This window comes from Simochromis diagramma, unplaced genomic scaffold (assembly GCF_900408965.1).
Source record: "Simochromis diagramma unplaced genomic scaffold, fSimDia1.1 OVJJ01000603.1, whole genome shotgun sequence".
In the NCBI taxonomy this organism is placed as follows: Eukaryota; Metazoa; Chordata; class Actinopteri; order Cichliformes; family Cichlidae; genus Simochromis; species Simochromis diagramma.
Window position 1 is genome coordinate 15,281,554 of NW_024387414.1, and position 21,612 is coordinate 15,303,165.

Consider the following 21,612-nt stretch of genomic DNA (forward strand, 5'->3'; position numbering starts at 1 on the left):
GGTTGAGCCTCACCAAACTCCTATTTGATTGGATAACACGTGCCAAAACATCAGCACGCGTCAGCACGTTACTGACAGTATGGCAGCCCCCGTGAATAGTGTGGGTAAACCCTCAGCCGAACGTCCACCGTTCAATAGTACGAGTTTTCAGAAGAAAACAAGGAGCAAGTTAATATCCATACCTGGTACTAGACCTTCGGTTCAAAATGGACAGCTCCTAGTCTCCACCGGTGTCACGTCACTCGACTATTTGCTCGGTCAGTCTATCATTAGGATGCTAGCTACAAAGGCTAGCAGTATTTCTCAATCTAACTTTCGCATGCTGGATTTCACGTTACTGCAACGTACTGTATTCATATTATCAATGCAATGAGAATGAGAAGAAAAGCCATTATATTAAGGACGAGTTATGACGTTTGACATTGCCAGGACAAGACAAATATGCTTTTATTTTAAACGCATAATGCATTTTCTAATTAGTACTAGATGGAAGAACTGTCTGTGAGAAAACAGTGAAAACAACTAGGTAATTTTCACAATAAATGTTGATTATAACAAAATATCCAGTGGGCTTTATTCATTCCCAGTTAAATCCATTTCCCTGTTACTTTTTGTGGACATTATATAATCAGTTACATTCTTATTAGTTGTCTTGCACTGTGGTAAGCTAATTCGATAGTGTGGCAACTGCTGAGTTGTTGCTTTTCTTAATTCAGACTAAATCTATTAAGGCCACTTTAGTCTTAGGTTAGGTGTGGGTTAAATGGAGCAAAAAAAAGGATAGCTAAACCTGTGAAAAAATATTTCTCCACAACGTCAAAATACTCTCTAGTTATGACAGAACCTTTGTGGCAACTGTACTGTCTGTTAATTGTTTACCTGTCTGTCAGTATGTTGCACCTGTCGTTCTAATTTGTCATTTGACAAACGTTTTGTCAGATGAGCAGCTGATGTGGCCATCAAAATAGTTTTTCACAGCAAGTACAGTTCCTGGTTGAACAGACATAGACAAATGTTTTGATGCGTCTTTACTGAACAGTGATTGGCAGTGCTCGTGGAAACATAATCTTGTCACGACTTGGAACTTGTAGAGAGTTGCTGTTGTGCTCACTGGGTTCATGGGTTCATTTGACATAGTGACAAGTCTAAGTGTCTCTTGTGTAGATCCAAAAGAACAGAGATGTTAGCAGCAGTTGATCAAAGGGAGGGTTCATAGTGATTTGGACATATTGTGTATATGAGACTAACATGTAAACAATATTTTGTTTTTTGTTTCCGCAAACAGGTGGTGGATTAGCAGTTGGAACAGTGCTTCTCATAGGTGAGCATGTCACTTTAAATTTCTAAGTATTGACTAGTTTATGGTTTCTGTTAATTGGACCAAAGAGCAAGAGGAGGTCCTTTTTTACCAGCTGCTATAAGACTGTTTAATGTACAGTGATGCCAGTATGATGTTATCTATGTGTTGCATACTTGCTAATTAGTTAGTGGCTGTTATTTATACATGTATTAACTTTATTATGATTAAATATTGGTTTGGTCTTTGAGATATGTGGTAGCAGACATGTGTTGCTACTCTGGCAATAAAGGATCTAGCTAGCTAGCTAGCTCACTATCTAGCTATCCTGTTAATTCAGGTTGAATGGGCTCAATATGAGAAAGCTTGAAATCAGTCTTAAAAGCTAATTAAATATTTAGGGGTCCAAGTAACAAATAGTTCTAACCATCAAACAGACACTGTAATTTTTCAGCGTCTTTCTTCTTCCTATTATTATTATTGCTCCAGTGTTTTACTCCACACATCTTCAAAAATGCTAGGGTCTGCTGAGTGACTTGAATTGAATCAATAGAACGTGTTTGTGAGGCTTTGTGTGGATGTCTGCATCCACTGCAGTTTGTTGTGAATGCAAGGATCTGTCCAGCCACAATGCAACAAATATACAAACTTCACATGCTTCCTTCAATCAGACTCCAACTCAGTTAAACATATCCCTGCTGCCCACAGCTGTCAGGAAGTTTAATCCTAAAATTTTGGGTCAAAAGTGAAGCTTTGGCAGCCCTAAAATTGTTTTGATTCCTTTTCTTATAAATTATATTTCTGCCATAAAATTGTTTGTGCAACAAAATAATTTCTTGATACAGTCATATAAAAAAGAATGTTTTCTCAGGACTCTGTAGTTATGTGAAAAATTAAGTATATACCCCATGATTCAGCAGCTTATAGAACCACTTTTAGCAGCAATAACTTGAAAGAATCATTTTCACATTGTTGTGAGTAAGTTTGGTCTACTTTTCTTTACAATGTTGCTTCAGTTCATTAAGATTTGTGGGTATGTGTTCATGCACTGCTCTCTTACAGCCTTTTAAGGTTCTTTAAAAACAAGCCATACTTGGTCAGTCTTTTTCTAACTGCACTGTCATGAACTTTTAACATTTAACATGCTAACTAAGCCCTCTGGATTCTGAGATGTAGGTCTGGCCTTGGGATGAATTTGCTAGGACTTTCACTGTTTTCCAGTTGAGAGCAATGTTTCTCACTGTGGACTCCAAGCTGTTTGATTTTGCTGCTGTCTTTCCTTCTTAGTATTATTTACAGAAGTGGTCACACTTGCTGACAGACAGTTAAGTGAGTTAAGTTATTCAAGTTCATTTGATTAGCAGCACCCTTTTAATTCCTATGGAAGCAGTAAGAGTGTACTTAGTTTTTCACATGACTGCATAAAGCTATGTGGAAACTTTCATCTTCACCTTACTGTATATTAAGCCTCAATATGTGTGCAAAGGAATTTTAGGTTTTTATATTTATTTTACTAAATTAAATTAAATAATACAACATATTACAAACATACAAAATATAAGAAATAGCTCTAATATATACAAATAGCTCAATTATAAATATCCAGAATATTACAAAGATTAAAGATATATGATTGACATTCTACTCTAAACTGTAAACTTTAAAAGCTTTGTTATTTTGTTGTTTTCACTGTAGAGGATGTTCAAAAGGGTGTAACTTGTGTACTGTGCATTACATGGAGGAGTTGTACTGGGAGCCACAGGCAGGAATGTCGTTCAGTGGTGCATTTGGGTCATGTCATTCTCTCACTGAACATGCTCCTGTGACTGGTCAGCACATCATGGTCTGGGTGGGAGTGGATGTTTCCCACAATGCTGTTGTCCATCATTGTCCTTATCTTGGACAACATCCATCTCTCCAACACTACTTTAAGGGAGCTCCATCCAGCTCCATCCCTGCATCCCTTCCTGTAGAGTGCAGTGGTGTTTTTAACCCAGTCCAGCTTATTATCAATGTGTACTCCGAGGTTTTTATAGTCCTCCGCAATGTCCAGATCGAACCCCTGGATTGAAACAGGAATCACAGGTTTCCTGGTCCTCCTAAAGTCCACCATCAATTCTTTGGTCTTTGTCACATTGAGCTGCAGATGATGGTGCTCACACCATGTGACAAAGGAGTCCACCAGCCCGGTACTCTGTCTCATCACCCTCAAAGGTGCATTCAACCATTCTAGAGTCATCAGAATACTGAAGATGGCAGGTCTCTGTGTAGTGGCTGAAGTCTGTGGTGTAGAGGGTAAACAGGAAAGGGGAGAGGACAGTCCCGTGTGGTGCCCAGTGTTGCTGATCACCTTTTCAGACACACAATATTGAAGATGCACATAGTGTAGTCTTTCTGTCAGGTGCTCAACAATCCAGGACACAAGAGAGGCATCCACCTGCATCACTTTCAGCTTATTGCCCAGTAGGGTCGGCCTTATGATATTGAATCCACTGGAAAATTCGAAAAACATGACTTACAGTGCTCAACAGCTTCAGTCCACCCGTTACAAAGCTTTCTAAGTTCTTGAATCAACTTTTCTTGAAAATCTTCTCAATGGCATTCCTTTTCTTGTCTCTTGTTCATCTTTTCCTGTCACATTTTCCAGTCAAGTTAACATTAATATGCTTTGATACAGCACTTTGAGAACAGCCAGCCTTTTAAGCAGTGACCTTCTTTGTCTTATGGTCCTTGTGGAGTATGTCGGTAATCATCATGTGGACAACTTTCAAGTCAGCAGTCTTCATCATGATTGCGATTGTTTATACTGAATGACACCAAGATGTATACGATATTTTTGCAGCACGAGTAGTAATTTACCTGAACACAGAGATAAATAATCTAATAATTTCAGGTATTCAAAGAAAAAAAGGTTTTAAAATATTCCACTTTATGTGATTAATATAGAAGACACGAAATTCTGCCTTTTTGAATTCAGTCTGTTGCATAATTAGCTTTTTAGAAACTCTCCACAGCAGTTTCAATGAAGAGATTTCAAGGCACATAGTTACTTTATCCTCTATATTCCTTTGGGATCAATAAAGTTATTCTTATTCTTTATTCTTATATTCATATATTAATTCGTGTAGAGCCAAAATTAAATGTATTCCTGAAATGAAATCAGCAAGCTACAGCTGACAATATTGTTGGTTGTTCTCTCCATCTTTGTCTTTAACATGTCGCTGTCTAGCAGAATGGCAAATAGACTGATGACCCTTTGGTCTCCAGTTAGAATCCCAGGTGTTCACACTTTTACTGTGATCCTTAATTAATATGCTCATCTGCAGATGTGTTATAGAACTTTTCAGAATTACATTCAAAGCAAGTGGATTTTCTGGGGACATAAATGTCTTCCACTGTATTATTATTGTTATTATTATCATTCATCATAGGCTAGGCTATATGCACTGGTGGACAGTAAGGTTAAGATAGTCATGTTTCCCCTTGAAGCTGTAATTTGTGTGTAGCCAAGGCCTATACCAACTGATGATATTGCTTTGCCCTTTAATTCATCCCCCCAATCGATGCAGGAGTCAGTGATTACACACTAATGCGTTCTTCCCTTCCATTTTGTGAATCAATGTACGGTTGGTTTCATCTGGTAATGAGAGACACAGTAAAGGTGAAATGCGTGTGTGTGCATTCTCTTGTGTTTGTCTCTCAAAGAGTGGTGTGTGTGTGTGTGTGTGTGTGTGTGTGTGTGTGTGAGAGAGAGAGAGAGATGGTGTGTGTGTGCACACTGTGGTGTCTCTGTGTCTGTTTTGTTGTGTGGGTGGGTGGAATGGGGGGAGTTTGGAGTGTGTGTTTGTTTGTGTTTGTTTCAGGCAGTCGTCTCCTACACTCTGCCCCTTTAGCTGTGATGGCCTGTTTGTGAGACACAGACATAAAATTATCAGACTGGTCGTTGTCTGCCTTTGAAGTGTCTTGAGCTGTCCATCCTGATTTGTCATCCAGAGGGGGATCAGTCCAGTATGGCTGCTGTCTGAAGATCTCTCATCTCTGTGTTTTTTGCAAGAGGAGGAACAAAGCCTCCAAGCTTTTATTATTTTGGTCATGTATGGTCTCATTCTTATAGTTTTAGTAAATGTCTCTTTTCTTTAATCAGCCATCACCGTTAAATTTCACTACATTTTATGACACGTGAATAAAGGTGCTCTTTGACTATATACATATGGACTATGTTGAGAATTGACCACAATGTGGATGGTGATTGAGAAGATGACATGTTTAACTGTTATTATTATGGTAGAATTTCCACCGGGATGCTTAGTGGCATAGGTGGCTTGAACGATATAACTTAAATATGCGATAAAAAGGACAATCCTGAAGTAACTCACAACTCAAACTCAGTTGTAAGAGTTGGTTGGATGCCAGTTGGTTCAGTTTAGTCAGATTTAGATGAAAAACAAAAGATAACTGAAGGGTATACTATGAAGTAAGGAAGTTCAACATAGCTGGGTTTTCTTTGTGTTAGCTGGCTTGACAAAATCTAAATCCCCAGTCAGAGATAACAGGCAACAGTAGTTGACAACTTCAAGCTATGTGCATGCTCGCATAAAAAAGGAGGATTTCACAAGTCATATGACTGTTTTTTTTCTGCACAAAATGATCCCTACGAGTGCCACCTACTTCAGTTGGAGACATTAACAATTAATGATGATAGAACACAAAAAAAATCTAATAGCAAAAGACGAGAGATTAATGCTACAGAAAGTGATTAATATTGGGATTTAGCACAAAGCAATAAAATAAACATTTTCACTTTAGTTTTTTTTATTTCTGATGTGACAGCCGTAGATTAGATATTTGAAACTTTAAACTTAGTACGTTTTAATATTAAACTGTCCCAGAGCCTACTGAAAGAGATGTGAAAATCACTCGTTTTTTTGCCAAATCAAAGCAAAATTATTTTTATTGGTTGAATGAGTATTCTTGGTGATAAATAACTCAGTTAAGGCTTAATATAGCTCACATATACGTTAATATTCCTTCGTAATATATGGTAAACAAAAAACTTTATAAGAAGTGATAAAAGCAAAGAAAAATCAAGTAAAGGTTCTCTGTTAAAACACGATAATAATTACGTATAAATCAAGTGTATGTTATGAGGGAAATGTGAACAATAACATGAATCATGTAGGTCTTATAAGACTTACATATAAAATAAAAGTATTTTCTTTTGGAGGAAATAGAGATGTTTTTTCTATGTATTTTCTGTATGAATAGCTTCTTATCTGAGCTTTAAGGACACAAATATTTTAAATATGTTTTAAAGGTACATTTTTTTGGTGTCAAGGTGATCAGTCAGAAAAATCATAACACCATAGGTCTAACATTAATAAACTGCGCAAAGACAAATGGCAGTTGTGAGTTGAACCCTGCCATTGGAGATACATTAATAGACATTAAAGGCTTGCAAATGCTGCTAAATTAACCCTTATTTGTAGTAGTGTTTATAGTAGTGATTCACTTTTTGAAAGCTTTTTTAAACAACTGTATTCTTTTGTTTACCTGCTGTGTGTCCTAAATTTAACTCAGCTGCTCAGCAGAAATAATAATAATAGTACTTTATGGACCAAAGACATACAAGGGGAAACATTGTGACCTAGATATTTTCTCCCCTGCAGCTTTAGTAGATATGATTCAGGACTCTTTCTCTCCTGCTCCCTTGTTTGAAGGCAAATGAAGCAGAGGCATTCCCCTTTATCGAACCTTAGTCAGAATAACCAAAAAAAAACAAAACAACAAAGATGGGGGGAAAAAATCATCCCATGACTGTCCAGAGTGACTGATCTACCTCAAAGATATGACTGTCCCCCACCCCCTGTTGCTCCTATACCCTGCCACCTCCCGCCTCCTCCTCATACCCCCCGCCTCAACTGCCTAATGACTCCTGGAGGTTCCATTTGTAAGGCTCCCATAGAAACACAACTACAATAGGCCCCATCTTGAGAGGGCCCATCTGGGAGTCTTTGTGGGGCCTGCTGAAAGCCACAAAGGCCTGCTGACCTAGAAACCCATCAATAAGAGAACAGGGAGCCCCACCGACAACAAATTGAAGAGCCATGGAATTTCCTTAGCCATCCTGAGTCCGTAGGTGAGGACCTGGACCAGGAACGTGGGAGGAGAAGGGAATTCTCCGGATGTTCGAGGATGACACCTCAGGATGTCATTCCCAAGCTGTCAGCTGTATGCCCATTACCTTCAACTGTCACTGCTGCCTTTGTCCTTGTGCCCACTGGTTGTCATTGTGAAGAGAGGCCTATGAAATCTTTACAAAATGGTGATTGTGACAGGAAGCAGCAATAGCATGCTGTGAAGGGTTCTGGGCCCTGCTCTGTAGGGTTTCATATTGATGATGCAGGTTTTTCTGCTGGTTTGGGGTGAGGAATGGACGGGTGGCTGCTTTGTACGCAAGAACAAAGACTACTTTTGGGAAAGTGTGTTTGCTGTTTAGAATTATGTGCCGGTCCATTTAATGCCTCCTCTAATGTGGCTCTAATGTCACCCCTCAGAGCAGAGATCTGCCCACCGTGCACAACTAACTTTTTACACTGTTAACTACACCTGATGGAAATGATGTGAGAATGATAGTGAAAGGATGCCATTGCCACTTGAATGCACACAAAAATCTGAGAGATTCATGTGAACCTGTGTCAGGAAGCATTTTGAGAGAAGCTCCTACCTTATCCTACTTCTGCCTTCTCTTGTCACTTGTAGTACCTTTCCATTTAGTGGGAGGGTCCAGGTGAATGCTTAAGGCAGGTGTCTTTGTCTCACCTCCACTGCTGTGTGGCGAAATGATAGAAATACTGTTTTAAGACCCTAACAAGAAAGGTGAAGATGTCATCTCCACTTTGATAGTCAGATCACACTACATGTCCCTGTGACATGTCGATTGCCACTTCATGTCCCTCTTAAGGTAACCAGAATGTGGTCCTTACATCAATTACAGTTTGCAGTTGTGATGTGGTCATGAACTGCTGGATCTGTGATGTGTGAATGAATGTTGAAGAAGGAAAGAATATCAACAATGTTTGGCATTAAACAGTTTGGCATTAAACAGAGATTTTTTTCCACTTATTATCAAATTCTAATTATTGTTGTCTTTGTTTTATCAATATTTCTTTTTAGAGGAGGACCGATTTGATAGCTACTCTCGCATGATCCTCAAGTACTTCCTGGCAGAAGGAGTGGTGTGTCGGCATGAACTTTTTGTTGCATCAGCTCAAGATAACCCTGATGACATCTTACAGGTATGAGGGGAGGTGTCAGCAATTCTGTAACAACTTGAAATGAAACTGAGGTACTGCAGAGGATGATTTATTTTTCTAAGCTGCGAGTTTTGACGCCAAGGTGGCCTTGTGTTGTTATGTCTGCTTTAACATTTTCCCGTACAACTGTCAAACAAAAAGAACTTTGTTTGAATGTTGGAAAGTACTTGTGGATGTTTGTATAATTTATATATATATATATATATATATATATATACACAGATATGATAGATTTTTTTGTGCTCATAATATAAACCCCCACCTGCTTTACAGTGCAGGCACACAGCTTTTGCTAACATGTGTCAGGGTCAATGGGGGTATCTGGGAGGTCGAGGGTGGCCTGGTTATAGCATTGTTGAAATGTTTCCCGACGTATCACTTTGTGAGGAGCACCATAGCCCCAGAAGCTGATTGCCACCCCGCATAAGGGAGGGGGGCCTCTCTCCCACTGATTGATAGTGGGAGGGGTCATGGCGTCACCCTCTCTTTACATATCAAAGACTTATTAAGAGAGGGGGGCTCCCAATGGGAATATATCACATCATTTAGTGTTTTCACAGCTACATTTGCAGTATTCTAGTTTTCTGATGTTAAGGTTCCTCTTTATGGATTACCATAAGATGCAGTTAAGTGCTTAGAAGGAGAAATGAAGTTGTGATGCACTGTAGTATTGTTGTTACTTAACTAGAGAGATTTAGTTTTGAGTCTCTTATCAGGATCTCTTTCCATATTGTATTTATGTTAAGCCTTAGAAACTGAGATTGAATTCTGCAATGAGTCAGTCTTTAGATTATTATTTTTTTGTAATGTAATACACATGATTATATATGCTGCTGTGTTGCCACTACAGTTGTTTTTAGTTTAAAATATTTGGCCTGCACATAAACTTTTATAAAAACCATGTTATTAGAAACTCATTGGCACTTATGATGCTAAATCATTCAGGATCTAGTTTTTGACCCACCACTGGTAATAATGCCAGGTATCTGTTTATTTTAATTCTTTTATATGGATTTAAAAAATATTTTTTATCATAATAAACTGATGCCCAGGTTCAACAACATCTTCTTACACTGGGACTTTCCTATAGTCCCCATATTCTACTCAAAATTTCCATGCCAATAGAAATAACTAACCCTTATACCAGTTACATGAAGTGTAATGTACTGTTTTGAACAGGAACTCCCTGCTCCCATCTTGGACGATGTGGCCATTCACAAGCCTGTGGAACAGCCCAGGCTGTCTTGTGAACCCCAGGACAATTTGGATGCTATGAAGATTGCCTGGCGCTATCAGAATCTACCTAAAGTACAGGTAGTCAGATTGATATATACATTATATATAATGTCTCCTATTGTGTTGGAGTAAAGGTAATCTTTTTTTAATTCTTAAAAGTTCAAAATGTGTCTCTGTTAATGATGATTTGCCAATGGATTGCACTGGCACTCTGGTCTTTAGTGGTTTGGCAATTGTCTCAACCACTAAATCTATCAGCTTCTAAACTCCTTTGTGGGGTGAATGAGGCCTCAGCCTCTCCTTTCAGAGCTGGGCCAGATTACTCACACTTAACTGGCAATAGGTAGGCTTTTCACTGGTCCCCAACTCGCATATACACACATATACACACGCCTGCACCCCTGCTTAGCCTGGGAAACAAGAGTACTTTGCAGCCTGTGCATTGACATGTCTGCTCGCTCAACCCTATGACCCAGACCTGCGCCTCTGTCTTTCCCCAAATCCCTGCCTTTCCCCCTGCTAGGGTCGGCAGCCCTACACTCTTTCTTCCGCTTTGAGGAGAGGTGACCCTCCCCTTCTACTTCTCTGCAGTCTACCCCCGTCGCTCTATAATCCATATCGCTATGTGGATTAACAGCACACAGTGTGTCCCTGGGGATCCTCTCCTTCTTTCTCTCTCCCTGGAAACTTCTTTATATCTGTGTCCTTTCCTCACCTCTCCCCCTTCCCCTGTAAAATCGTCTTTACAAACCACTAGTAAGCCCAACCAGAGGATTTGCATCCCAAATTCACCCGCAGAGTCAACGCTTACTTTCCCCTTACACACACCTCTCCTGGCATAGCCCACTGAGTTGCTCTCCCGATGAAGACATCAGATCAAAGGTGAGGCCGTCAGGGCGGGGATGGAACGCTAAGCGGGTTGCCTAGCTCACAAAGAGAAGATGAGCTCCTGACCCCCCTGCCCTCCTGACCCCCTCGTCCCGCCAGGAGAGGGACACACCGGGGGCCCTAATCCAGATTAGGAGTAGATTAAGGGCCCCTTTAACAATAGAATCCCTGGTTTCACTCAGAGAGAAGAGCTAAAACTCTCTCTTTCAGCTGCAGGAAAACATCCGCCTTCCCTGCGTCCGTGATGCGTTTGCTTTCACAGCCAGAAGTGGACATTTATGTGAAGAAATGATTAAGAGTGTGGTCATAGTGGTTATTTAACTTCTCTGCTGTAGGAATGTGGAGGAATGACCCATAAACAATGCAATTGCTTTACCATGGAGCGGAAAAACAAACTCTTTACAAATTAGGAAAACAAATACGTTTTTTTTTCTTGTGAACTGTTCTATTCTTATTTGAAAAACATTAAATACACACCAATTATTTAAAAAAGTTCAAAGCAGGTAGAGGTGTCCAATTTTATTGAAAGTGGTTTTTAAATTAATTGGGTTAGATTTTTTATTGTTTCACTTTCCAAAAATTGACCCTTTGACCTTTTCAGAGTGCCCTGGCCTCTTCTTCCCGATTTGGGCATTACTATGATGTTTCCAAGACAATGGAGCCAGAAATTCGTCAGGCAGCCAAGTGCCACCGCTTCTACCTTCCAGAACATCCCACCCAGTCATCAACAACAAACAGGTAAAAGGACAAGACACTATCAACAGAACACATGGAAACCAATGAGACACGATCCACAGAACACAGGCACACAAGCACGACACCACCCACAAAACACAGTTATACAAATAAGACATCATCCACAGAACACAGGTAAGCAAACATGGCATTTTTCACAGAATACAGGTACAATGCAAACAGACCAACATCATTTTAAGGTAACATTACTGTATTGTAACTGTCACATGAATTAAAGAAGAGAGTATGAGAGGACTGAGGTTTCTCCCTTTGGTTAAGATTTGTAGGAAATTATTAAACTTTAGGCTTGCAAGGTATAATTGCTTTCCTTGCTATTTGATTAATAATCATTATATTCTCTTTTCTTGATTACATTTTTTAATGTCTATAATTTTACACAGTATATTTTTTAATGGCTTACAAAACATAATTTATCATGTATATGTCCCTTTTTGAGTCTAGGATCCACTGCTATTGAATTAATTATATGAAACATGATTATTATATTTCCTAATTTTCTGTTATTCCCCAAATCAGTCAAGTTTATGTGTTTTTATTAGTTATAGCAGCAAAGCAAGCATGCATCTTGCTAAATTTTGCATTAATAGTTTATGCTTTTCATTGATTTGCTTCAAAATACGAAAAAGTCATATCTGTAAGGCTGAAATCGCTTTTTTGTGCTTTTTGCATACCTGCTCAAAAGTATCCACATTGTTTTGTACTTTTGAGTCAAATGTCCACTTTCAAAAATATACTGATGCAAATTCATTAAAATCTGGCTGGTTTGTCTTCTGTTCTGAGCAGCGTGCCACTGGCTCAAGTCATTCAGGCTCTTGGAAAGGTTGCGTATGTCTATTCAAATAAGGGCCTTGTTTGCTCAGCGTCTGTTTGATTTCTCCTGCATTGAGTGTACTTAGGGTTCAGAGGTCATGCAGGCTCTTTACTCAAAGAGTGTTGCTGAACACACAAGTGCACACGAAGGCACACTCACACACACACACAGGGTAAATATAGCAATCTGGAGCACAGAGGATGTGGAGGAGGCTTTATGGTATCACTCTTCTTTTATGTCAGCAAACAGACTCTTTAGCAGAGCAACTGTCCCAATACACTGAATTTTGTTAACATTCACTTTCAAAAGTGTGGATGGTAAAGTGGACACCACTAGCTGTTATAACTCAACATTGCCTAATGGGAAAAACATAAAAGAAAAAAAAATCTTGTCCACTGATGAATCTGAGTAAGCCTGACATAGTGGTGCTGTTGTAGTGTCTGAATGGGTTATAGATCTCACAGGCATTTTGACAGCGGGAAACTACACCTGCACTGCAGCATTGTGCCCCAAGCCCGCCCCGGTATTAACACACATGCATGTGCTCACATACACAGTGCATTGCACACGCACATGTACCACACAAACTCCTAAGCAGGCTACTCCCCCTTGCACGTGTCCAAAGCCCCATGTTGATACCCTAGCTGTTAAATTGCTTCGTTTCACTTGAAGGCATAATTGGCACAAATTGCTCTCTAGGTGATACAGATCCTGTTGTTTAAGACCAAGCATCCCCGTTCTCTCCTCTTTTCTTCCCTTGCTGAAATAGGAACGCTGAGATAAAGAAGCTTCCCTGTGCATGATCCTAATTAGCTGACGCACTAGCCCCTGTAGCTAAGCACCTAGACCTTTTTGGTACCTGAATGAGGGCTGCTCAGTAGGGGTAGCTAAAACACAATGCTGCCTCTCACAATGGCTGCCAACCAGTAGCAACCTCCTCAACTACATGTCACACCATCCCAGCCCCCTACCTCAGAGCTGGGGCATGGGCAGAGAGGCCGTGGAGGGTAGGTGTCCCTCTTTCACCAAGCCAGCTCTATCATTAGCCACAGCGGGGTCAGGAGGCACCATTGTTGTGTTGAATAACTGAAATAGAGTACATGGATATACTTGGCCAAGTGTAATCAACACGAGTGTGTATTACTGTTCTTTATACATGGCTATTGGCGTGTGACCAATCTATGTGTATCAGCTTTTGTAGCCTGCAGGTCGAATTGACAACTGACATAGCAGCCCAGTGTGAGTTACCACAGAGTGGTCATTACAATGGTGGGGCGTTCTTAAGTGGAGGGTCTTGTGTAAAAAGATGGGGTTAACATTCCTGTCGGCCATCCTATAGACACACGGAAGTCCCTTGATTGTTGCTAAATGTTGCTCTGATAACACTGTATGCCCTTTGACAGTGGTGCACATCTTACCCCTGATTAAACCCAAAATGCTGTTCCCTGTTAATTTTAGATATCAACCCATTAATTCTCCTGTCCTTCTCACGTATCATCTTTGCTGTGCGTATGTTTGTGCATATGCGCGTCTCATCTGTCTATCTGTCTGTCTCGGCACAATCAGATCCTCAGGGAGCTGACAGAGAACCAGTCATGTTGTAATTTAATCAACCAAATAAATTAATTGGATCTCTTGATATGGATCATCCGTCTGCTTCAGTGGCCACAGAAAAGCACAGTCAGGAAGAACATGCTGCAGTCATAGACGATTAAACTACTGCGGTGATAGGCTTGGCCCAGTTTTATCAAAATAGTCTCAGTGACAATTTACATATATTAAATAACCCTTTTGTGTTCTCTTTCTGGGTGTCTGCTTCACTGTTCCCATTCTTTCTGCCCTACCCTGTGCTCTCTCCAGTCGCATGATTGAGTCTTACTCTGCATTGCTGAAGTCCCTTCAAGAGGTCATACACAGAGAAGGCTTTGATTTGTCTACCCCCATGGTAAGAACCAGTATTATATCTGTTTCATTTGAGAGTCTGGAAATGGATGATTTTGCAATTACAGTTTGTATTTTCAATTATTGCAGCCTGTCCCTTCAACAAAAACATCTAATACACATAGAAAGATGTAACTCTATGGGTTTACTTTTTTGGCTAAAACTGTAAACAAAACAATCGAATAAAAATATGATCCACTTCAGGTGATCCTTCAGTTTTAAATTTGCTCCTTTCTGCCCATTCAACCAGTTGCAGTTTTTAAAATGTTCAAAGAAACACTTATCAGTGCTGGGTGATCTAAATCTCTGTGATATAACCTAAACCATGTTTCGTGTGCATTATTGTTTATGTTCAGTGTATGGCAACGATGCTGAACTCTGAAACTGTACCAGGTTACAAATACCACGTCTTAAGCTCACTTTTAATTACAAGCTATTGTTCATATAAATGTTTGTTACAAGCACTGGAGTAGCACAGAGGGAGATACTAGATCTGCATCTGTGACCCCCAACCACTACTTGAGCCTGTTTACCTCTTTCTCACCCGCTCAGGTTGACCTCACCTGTGTGTTCCCAGCTGTGTGTCTTATCTTTGACATAAATCTTCGGAATAATCACCGGTTCTCTTCAGAGTGCCAGAAGCATTTGTGGCCTTATCTACCTCACTTTCCATACTTGTTTATTAAATGTCCTACTGTTAATTTAAAACAACACTTAATAAGTAGTGTTCATACACAAAAGCATGTAAACTCTATTATTTGTGATCCAGTGCGTGGATGTGCATGTATGAACACACACATATGTGCACGCCTTATTCACCTACATTCTGTGACCCCTCTGCTTGTCACCTGGAGCCACCTCTCCCCCCCTGTCACTCACGCACAAGATTTACCTCCCCTACCCCCCACTTTCCCTCCCCAAGCGCTGTCAATCACACACCAGATTAACTGCTGACATCATTAAAGCAGTGTGGCCGCCCGATGTGCTGTTGGCACAGTCCAGGAATGCAGACTAGCACAGGGCGACATGGGCACACACAGAAAAAAGGCCAGTATGGATGATAGTGTGTATGCATCTTTATGTTGATTCATTTATCTGCTTTTGGGAGACTGCTCATATTGTGATGGTTTAATATAAATTGTAAATAACAGATTACAATGTTGATTAATCTCCCTGTGCATGTTTTTGGTGGATTCCGTTGAGTTGTGTGAGCCTCCACAAACACTGGCTGATTAGGTCGGGGTTCCAGGCTTGTTGTAGTCTATATGGCTGGCTTCTGGCTGGACCTTATTGGCATTGTTCCCTGATTTTTCTATAGGCTTAACTATAGGAGTTAAGTTTGGCCTCCCTTGCTAATGTTGCCACAGCAACACTGATGTTACCACAGCTCCCCCCTGCTGGGCTGCACATAGAAATAAATTTCTTCTTTTTTTTCTTTTTTTTTGCCTGTCCCATTTGGTTCTTTAGCCGTCAGAATTGTTGTCTGAAGACCAACAAGGATACCCAATGGATTTACTTTGCCAAATGGATCATCACGGCCTTGCCGTATTGGTCCATTTGATCAACCTTTGTTGTTATTATTTATTTTATTTTATTTTCAGTTGTTACAGACGGGACAGACATGACTGAGGGATAGGAAAGGGAGAAAGAAAGATGAAGGAAAAGAAAAACAGAAGGGAAGAGGGACAGTGAGAGAGGGCACTTAAAAAGAGAAAGAAGAGAAAAAAAAATCTCCTGGATCAGAAAAAAATTTCTAATTCTGTGTCCCACAAAACCCGTGATTGAAGAGACTGCTCAACAAAGAAAGTGACTTAAGGGAAGCGCACATAAAACTCATATTTAAGCATAGTAAGGTATAGAAATGAAGCACTGGTGGTGAATAACATGAGTCAACATGAGTTGACTGTAAAAAAATCTCCCAGAAACAATGGGGTTTATTTTTCTAAGATCCCTGTGATTCTGCTCCAGACCCAAATGAAGCTTAGGTCATGTTGTCGGGAGAGGAAGCAGGAGGGAGTGGGGCAGAGGAGATTTCGGGAGGGTTGAGATAATAGAGGGGGAGGGATAAAGAAGAGAAGAGACTGGGGGACAAAAGCAAAAAGTGAGCAGATTTTAGGCCAAGACTTTGTTAATCACTTTTGGCTCTCACCTCAGTAATTAGGAGCCATCCTTACGAAACCCCAAATAAAAGGCAATTGTACTAAAGGCTAAAAAACTCTCACACTTTGGACAGGCTCCTCCATTCTTTCAGTTTCAGTGATATATATATCCCACCACTGTTTGGCCACTTTTTTTCTTTGCCCATGAGAGTGGGTTACCGTTGATCTCTTGTAGTGAGGTGGGGGGGTTTCAAGGGAAGGCACTCCACCCTTACCCAGGCCCCCTTGGCTGCAGCGCATCGCTGTGGTGCCAAGAATGTGCTGGAGTTTCTGGGTGGCGGCCATATTGGAAGCCTGTCTGACAGGTCCATTGTGCGTGTGTCAGATGGCTTCTGTGATTGGGCAGTTGTGTCCAGTCACGTTTGGGCACTGTGTTCGGATTGTCTGTGCTGGTAAGCAGACTGTCCATTCGCTCTCTTCCAAAGTTTGGGAATACTACCCAAGACCACGGCAGCTTACTGAAATCATTTAAAAGCGGTTCTCAGATAATGTTCAGAAGCAGTGTTATTGCATTCGACTGTACTGTAAAATAAAACACATTTGCATGACTCTTTCTTGAATATTTTCTGTGTTTCTGACCCTGTTTGTTTTCTCTTTTGTTTTTGTTTTATCTTATAGTCCATGTCTCGTAATATCTTGCGTGTTGGGCTTCACTCTCTTGGGTCAGCTTTGTGGAATGATGACCTGAGTTGCCATGATGACCCCATGCATAGCCACGCCTTGACTACCTTTCTTTATGGACTGCGTGCCTTACTGAGGTCATCACTGTCAGTTGCAGTAGTTACTGTTCCTTCTCATCTTATTCAGGTAAAACACTGGTTGACACGTGTAAACAGTTAAACATAGTTGAGAATCTCTTTTTGAAAGAGGTTTGTCGGTAGTTTTATGATGTGCAAAAACATTTATTCTTGTGTCTCTTTCCTCCAGTGGGATGTTCTAAACTTGATTTGATTATGTCTTTTTTATTAGTAGAGTGCATAGTATGAAGTCTTTTGTACTGTGTCATCCTCCTGACCCTGTAGTTCAGTGTCACCTTGGTGTGACTCAGGCCACTTCCTGGAAGCCATGCTTTTGCAGCAAACACAGTCAGTTGCATACTTATTTTAAAGGCCTTTGAATCTGTGAGGGGGTTTATGGTGCTGTTTTTAAAATTAGAGTTTTAAGCAGAGTGTGAGCCTGTGTATGTATTTTACTATCTTACTAATATTAGTCCTTGCAGTTGCGAGTTGTAAGTGTAAATCTTGGGAGGAGGTGGGTGGTGTGGTTAGGCAATTGGGGGGAGTCCACGTGCATGCGCCTGTGTCCAGTCTGGCCTCTCAGTGTGAAGATGGAGTCATCTGCTGAGGCATATGGCAAACCACAGCCCTCCCCCAGACAGTCAACCACAGAAGCACACTCACCAGAAAAGCCATCTGAGACTTTCTGCCAAAATGTTTCAACCTGCCCACTCTTTTACTGTAACACCCTACTTTCTTACTCACTGACTCAATCACAAGAGCATGAAAACACTGTTATTTCTGAGCCTTTTATACAAAGATATAGGTCAGTAACTTACAGAACAGCTGTGTTGTCATAACTTGCTCTGGCTCCAGGCCTATATGTGCTCACTGCACAGCGGCCTTGGCCTAGTCAAAAAAAGGTAGAGTGGCTAACTAGCAGATGTCAGCTGTGGTGGGAGCGGTCCCCCTGTCCCACTCTGGCCAAGCTTCCAAACCCTTAATCTGTCCCCTCCCCCTCCTCCACCCTGGGGAGAGAAGTGAATGAGTTGGGGAAGAACAGGAGAGGAGATTTTGGACTGAATCAGGTGTTCAGTAACTAAGCCAACATAGAGGTAATTAGGGCTATGTGACCTTATTATTAGTTATATAATTTAGTTATACAATTAATGTGAATTTCATTCACTCAGTAAAGTGATTAATCATTTGAAGGCAGTGGTGTGTAAAACCTACTCATTTCAAACTGATAACAGAAATTAGTTTGACATGGTAGAAGAGTTTCTTTGTGCCAGAGCATTTCTTAAATAGTTATAATGGAGAAGGTATGGCCTTTGGAAAACTGTCTAGACTAGTAGCAATGGGCTACCTGGCCAAGGCTCTATTGTCTTGGCCAGCTAGCCCACCGCTGCTAGCCTACAATACTCAATGCATTATTGAGCAGCTTGGGAAGCTGAACAACTCACTGAAAGCCTACTCACAGCAGCCCAGTGCTACAATCCATCTGAAATATTAATTAAGCTCGTCTTAGCCCGGTTCCCCTCAATCTTACTTGGTCCTGCTACCACACCCATCCCACACACAAATGTAAAGTTCACAGTCTTCCCCATAATGCATCTATACTCTCATCTATACTCACCTGGTGCTCAGACTAACGCGTTGTCCTGATTGACGTAAATATTGCAGCTCGTTCAGAAAGATGTCCACATAGCCTCTACACCATTTATATAAGCTGCAGTCTTACCTATGAATATAGCACTTGCCTATTCTTGTAATTCCGAAGAGCAGAGCAGTTTTTTCAATTGTAAAATAACTCCTGTTACTGACTTTATTTCTTTGCATATCTTCAAGAGAATATTTCATATTTTCATTTTGTTCAACTTTTGATCATCAGAAAGTCATCTTTAACTCACTCAGACTGAGTTGGGATCATATTAATAAGATTGTTTACTTGCTATTTATGCAGTCTAATAGTTGATGACATGTATACCCAGTGGCATTAGTTGTATGCCATTGAGTCAAACAGCCAAATGAAAACAACATTAGCTGTAATGTTGCAGCATAAGGTGAACATTGGGCCCTCTCTGTGACCTGTCAGACAGTGGTCATCCGCTGAAGCTGAGGGTTTCAGGGGATTTGCACTGACGTAATCTGAATTTATTGAGGTAGCATAGAGTTTAATTACAGGACTCAAACGAGTCTTGTTACAGCCCTTTATTAATTATAAATAGCATATAAAGAATTATATTCAGCAGGGGGGAGCATTTCTTTTATTGCTTTAAAAACTCAAGAAGCTGAGGCGCATGTGCGTGTCTTACCGACCTCATTCTGCCCTGTTGCTATTAAACTGAGCTGCTGTATGTGGAAAGTTTGAAACAAATCACTCCTTGATAAGGAATCTAATCTATCTATTTATGTGCACACAGAAGAGTTATAATCCTCTAAACAGATTTGTACAGATAAAGTTTTTCATGGGCTATTGCTCAGATACTGAGTCATATTGTGCCATTAGTGTTTTTAATAATGTGTTGAATAATGCTTATCGAAACTCTCGAATTGGCTGTAATTGCTGCACGAGTGACTTCAGATTCTCTGTAAGTGCTGGTGGTACTGACTGGTAGGATATGCATACTTTAAAAGTAGGACAAAAATGAAAAGGAAGAAGAAAGAGTGGGGAAAAGACATGAAGGCATGAAAACTGCATTAGGCGGTGGCAGCCAACACAGAGAGAAGGATGTGAATGATTCAGGAGGCAAGGGGATTAATAATGCAGGACTCCCTCTCCCCCTATGTCCCAATGTCCCTCTCTCTTCCTCCCTTTCACTCTTTTACCCTCTGCTTCCACCCTTTTGTATATTCCTTCCTCATTCTTTTTCTCTACTGTATTCAGCCCTAATTTGTCCACTTTATTGTCAAGTCACTGAGCAAACCAGTAGGGGGAGCTATCCACTCCAAGCCTATGTTACTTCTCAAACTTCTCCCCAGTCCTCCCCTGCTGGGTGCAGGTTTAAGTTTGTGCACCAGCTATCCAGCTATAAGCTTTTTCGTGAAACATTTGATGAAATAAAATATTTACAGTGTGGCACATTTTCCCATGCTTTTCTTTCTCTCTTTTTTTCAAATCTATGACGTAAGGTTTATCTCCATTTGTTTGCCCCATCACTACTTTCCCTTCTATCCCTCATCACATTCACATAAGCCATGGGCAGAAATGACCTGGTCACAGGAAATGATGACCTAATTTAATTGAAACTCTGATGGCCCGTCAGGAGGCTTTTAATTACCTGTTAATGTTCTGTGTCTCTTTCCCCCTCCCTCCCTCCCTCCCTCAATCTTGGTCTGTCTCTGTCCTACAGGACCGGGCTCTAATGGGCAACATTACCAGGCTATGTGACAATGCCATAGCCTTAGAATCATTCAAAGGCTCTGAGAGAGAGACCAACCCTCTCTACAAAGACTACCATGGTAAGAACACACACGCTTATCTTTCTGTCTCTTTTCCATCAAATACACACACATACATACAGGCAGTGCATTAAGGCTGAGGCTGGGCTGTGGATGGAGGCAGGGCAGCCCCCTTGCAGGCCAGACTGTCAGTGCGCGTTAGTGTGCTGCTGCTCAATCAGACGTGCTCCTCAGTAGACAGGCCGGGGGGGATTCAGCTGCCACGCTGTACCCCCTCTCCCTCGCACCCACTGCCCCCACCCTCCATCCCTGCCTCCCCCCTCCAGCAGAGCCTCTCTCCCTCTCGCCTCGCCCACTCTCATCCCCAGTCCCATACCCCTGAGGCTCTGGAGCAGAGCAGACCAACACTGGGGAATCGATATTCTCACCATCACTCTCTCTTCCTCTCTGCCTCTATCGCTCTATCCCTCGGTCAATGTCTCCGTGGCCAGCATGCTCTGCTAATAAATGGAGGGCGAGGCTTTCAGTAGGGGAAAGGACACTGGTAAGGGACACTTGGAGAGAAAGAAATAAGGAAACACGAAGGGAGGGCAGGCACTGTAGTTTGTGTTTGCATTCCTCATCCTCACCATCACTTTTTCTGTACAGTTTCATCTTTCCTTCTTTCTCCGGCATGTTTTCCTCTTTTCTGTCACTCTATCACACCCTCCACGCATAAAGGTCAGTTTAAGCGAGTTGGGTATTTTTAGCAGTGCCTCTCGAACTCTCCCACTCGCTCTTGCGCTTTTCCTCTCACCCCCCCTCCACCCCCCCTCGTGTTAGACGGCCCTAGTTGTGACAGATGAAGGGATGAGATTGAAAACATTCAATGGCAGATTTTGTTTTCATCCAACAGCATGTTTTATTTAGATCACACATCCCAGCAGTGATCACATTCCTCTGCATTGTGAGGGCAGGTGGCTTTTCAGCTCATGCAACATGAGTGTGAGGATGTATAATTTTTTTTAATGATTTTGTTTTGCAAAAACAAAACAGAACGTTCTTTTTAATTTGCAGTTAATATTGTTTGCACACCTTGTTCAAATATATGTTT

General features: G+C 41.0%; 1 protein-coding gene across 3 annotated transcripts in view; it reads left to right on the forward strand.

Annotated features, from left to right (window-relative positions):
* Positions 1-57: 57 nt before the first annotated feature.
* The window catches only part of elp4 (elongator acetyltransferase complex subunit 4), a 55,538-nt gene continuing 33,983 nt past the window's right edge, over positions 58-21,612 (forward strand). For 2 of the 3 annotated variants that reach the window (XM_040011175.1, XM_040011176.1), the window contains exons 1-8: positions 59-257; positions 1,286-1,321; positions 8,471-8,592; positions 9,790-9,924; positions 11,336-11,472; positions 14,162-14,246; positions 17,020-17,208; positions 20,471-20,579. In XM_040011175.1, coding sequence (XP_039867109.1) covers positions 80-257; positions 1,286-1,321; positions 8,471-8,592; positions 9,790-9,924; positions 11,336-11,472; positions 14,162-14,246; positions 17,020-17,208; positions 20,471-20,579 — 991 coding nt within the window. In that variant the 5' untranslated portion in view covers positions 59-79. Of the gene's footprint in view, positions 258-1,285; positions 1,322-8,470; positions 8,593-9,789; positions 9,925-11,335; positions 11,473-14,161; positions 14,247-17,019; positions 17,209-20,470; positions 20,580-21,612 lie in introns of all 3 variants that reach the window. The other variant, XM_040011177.1, reaches the window with a different exon arrangement.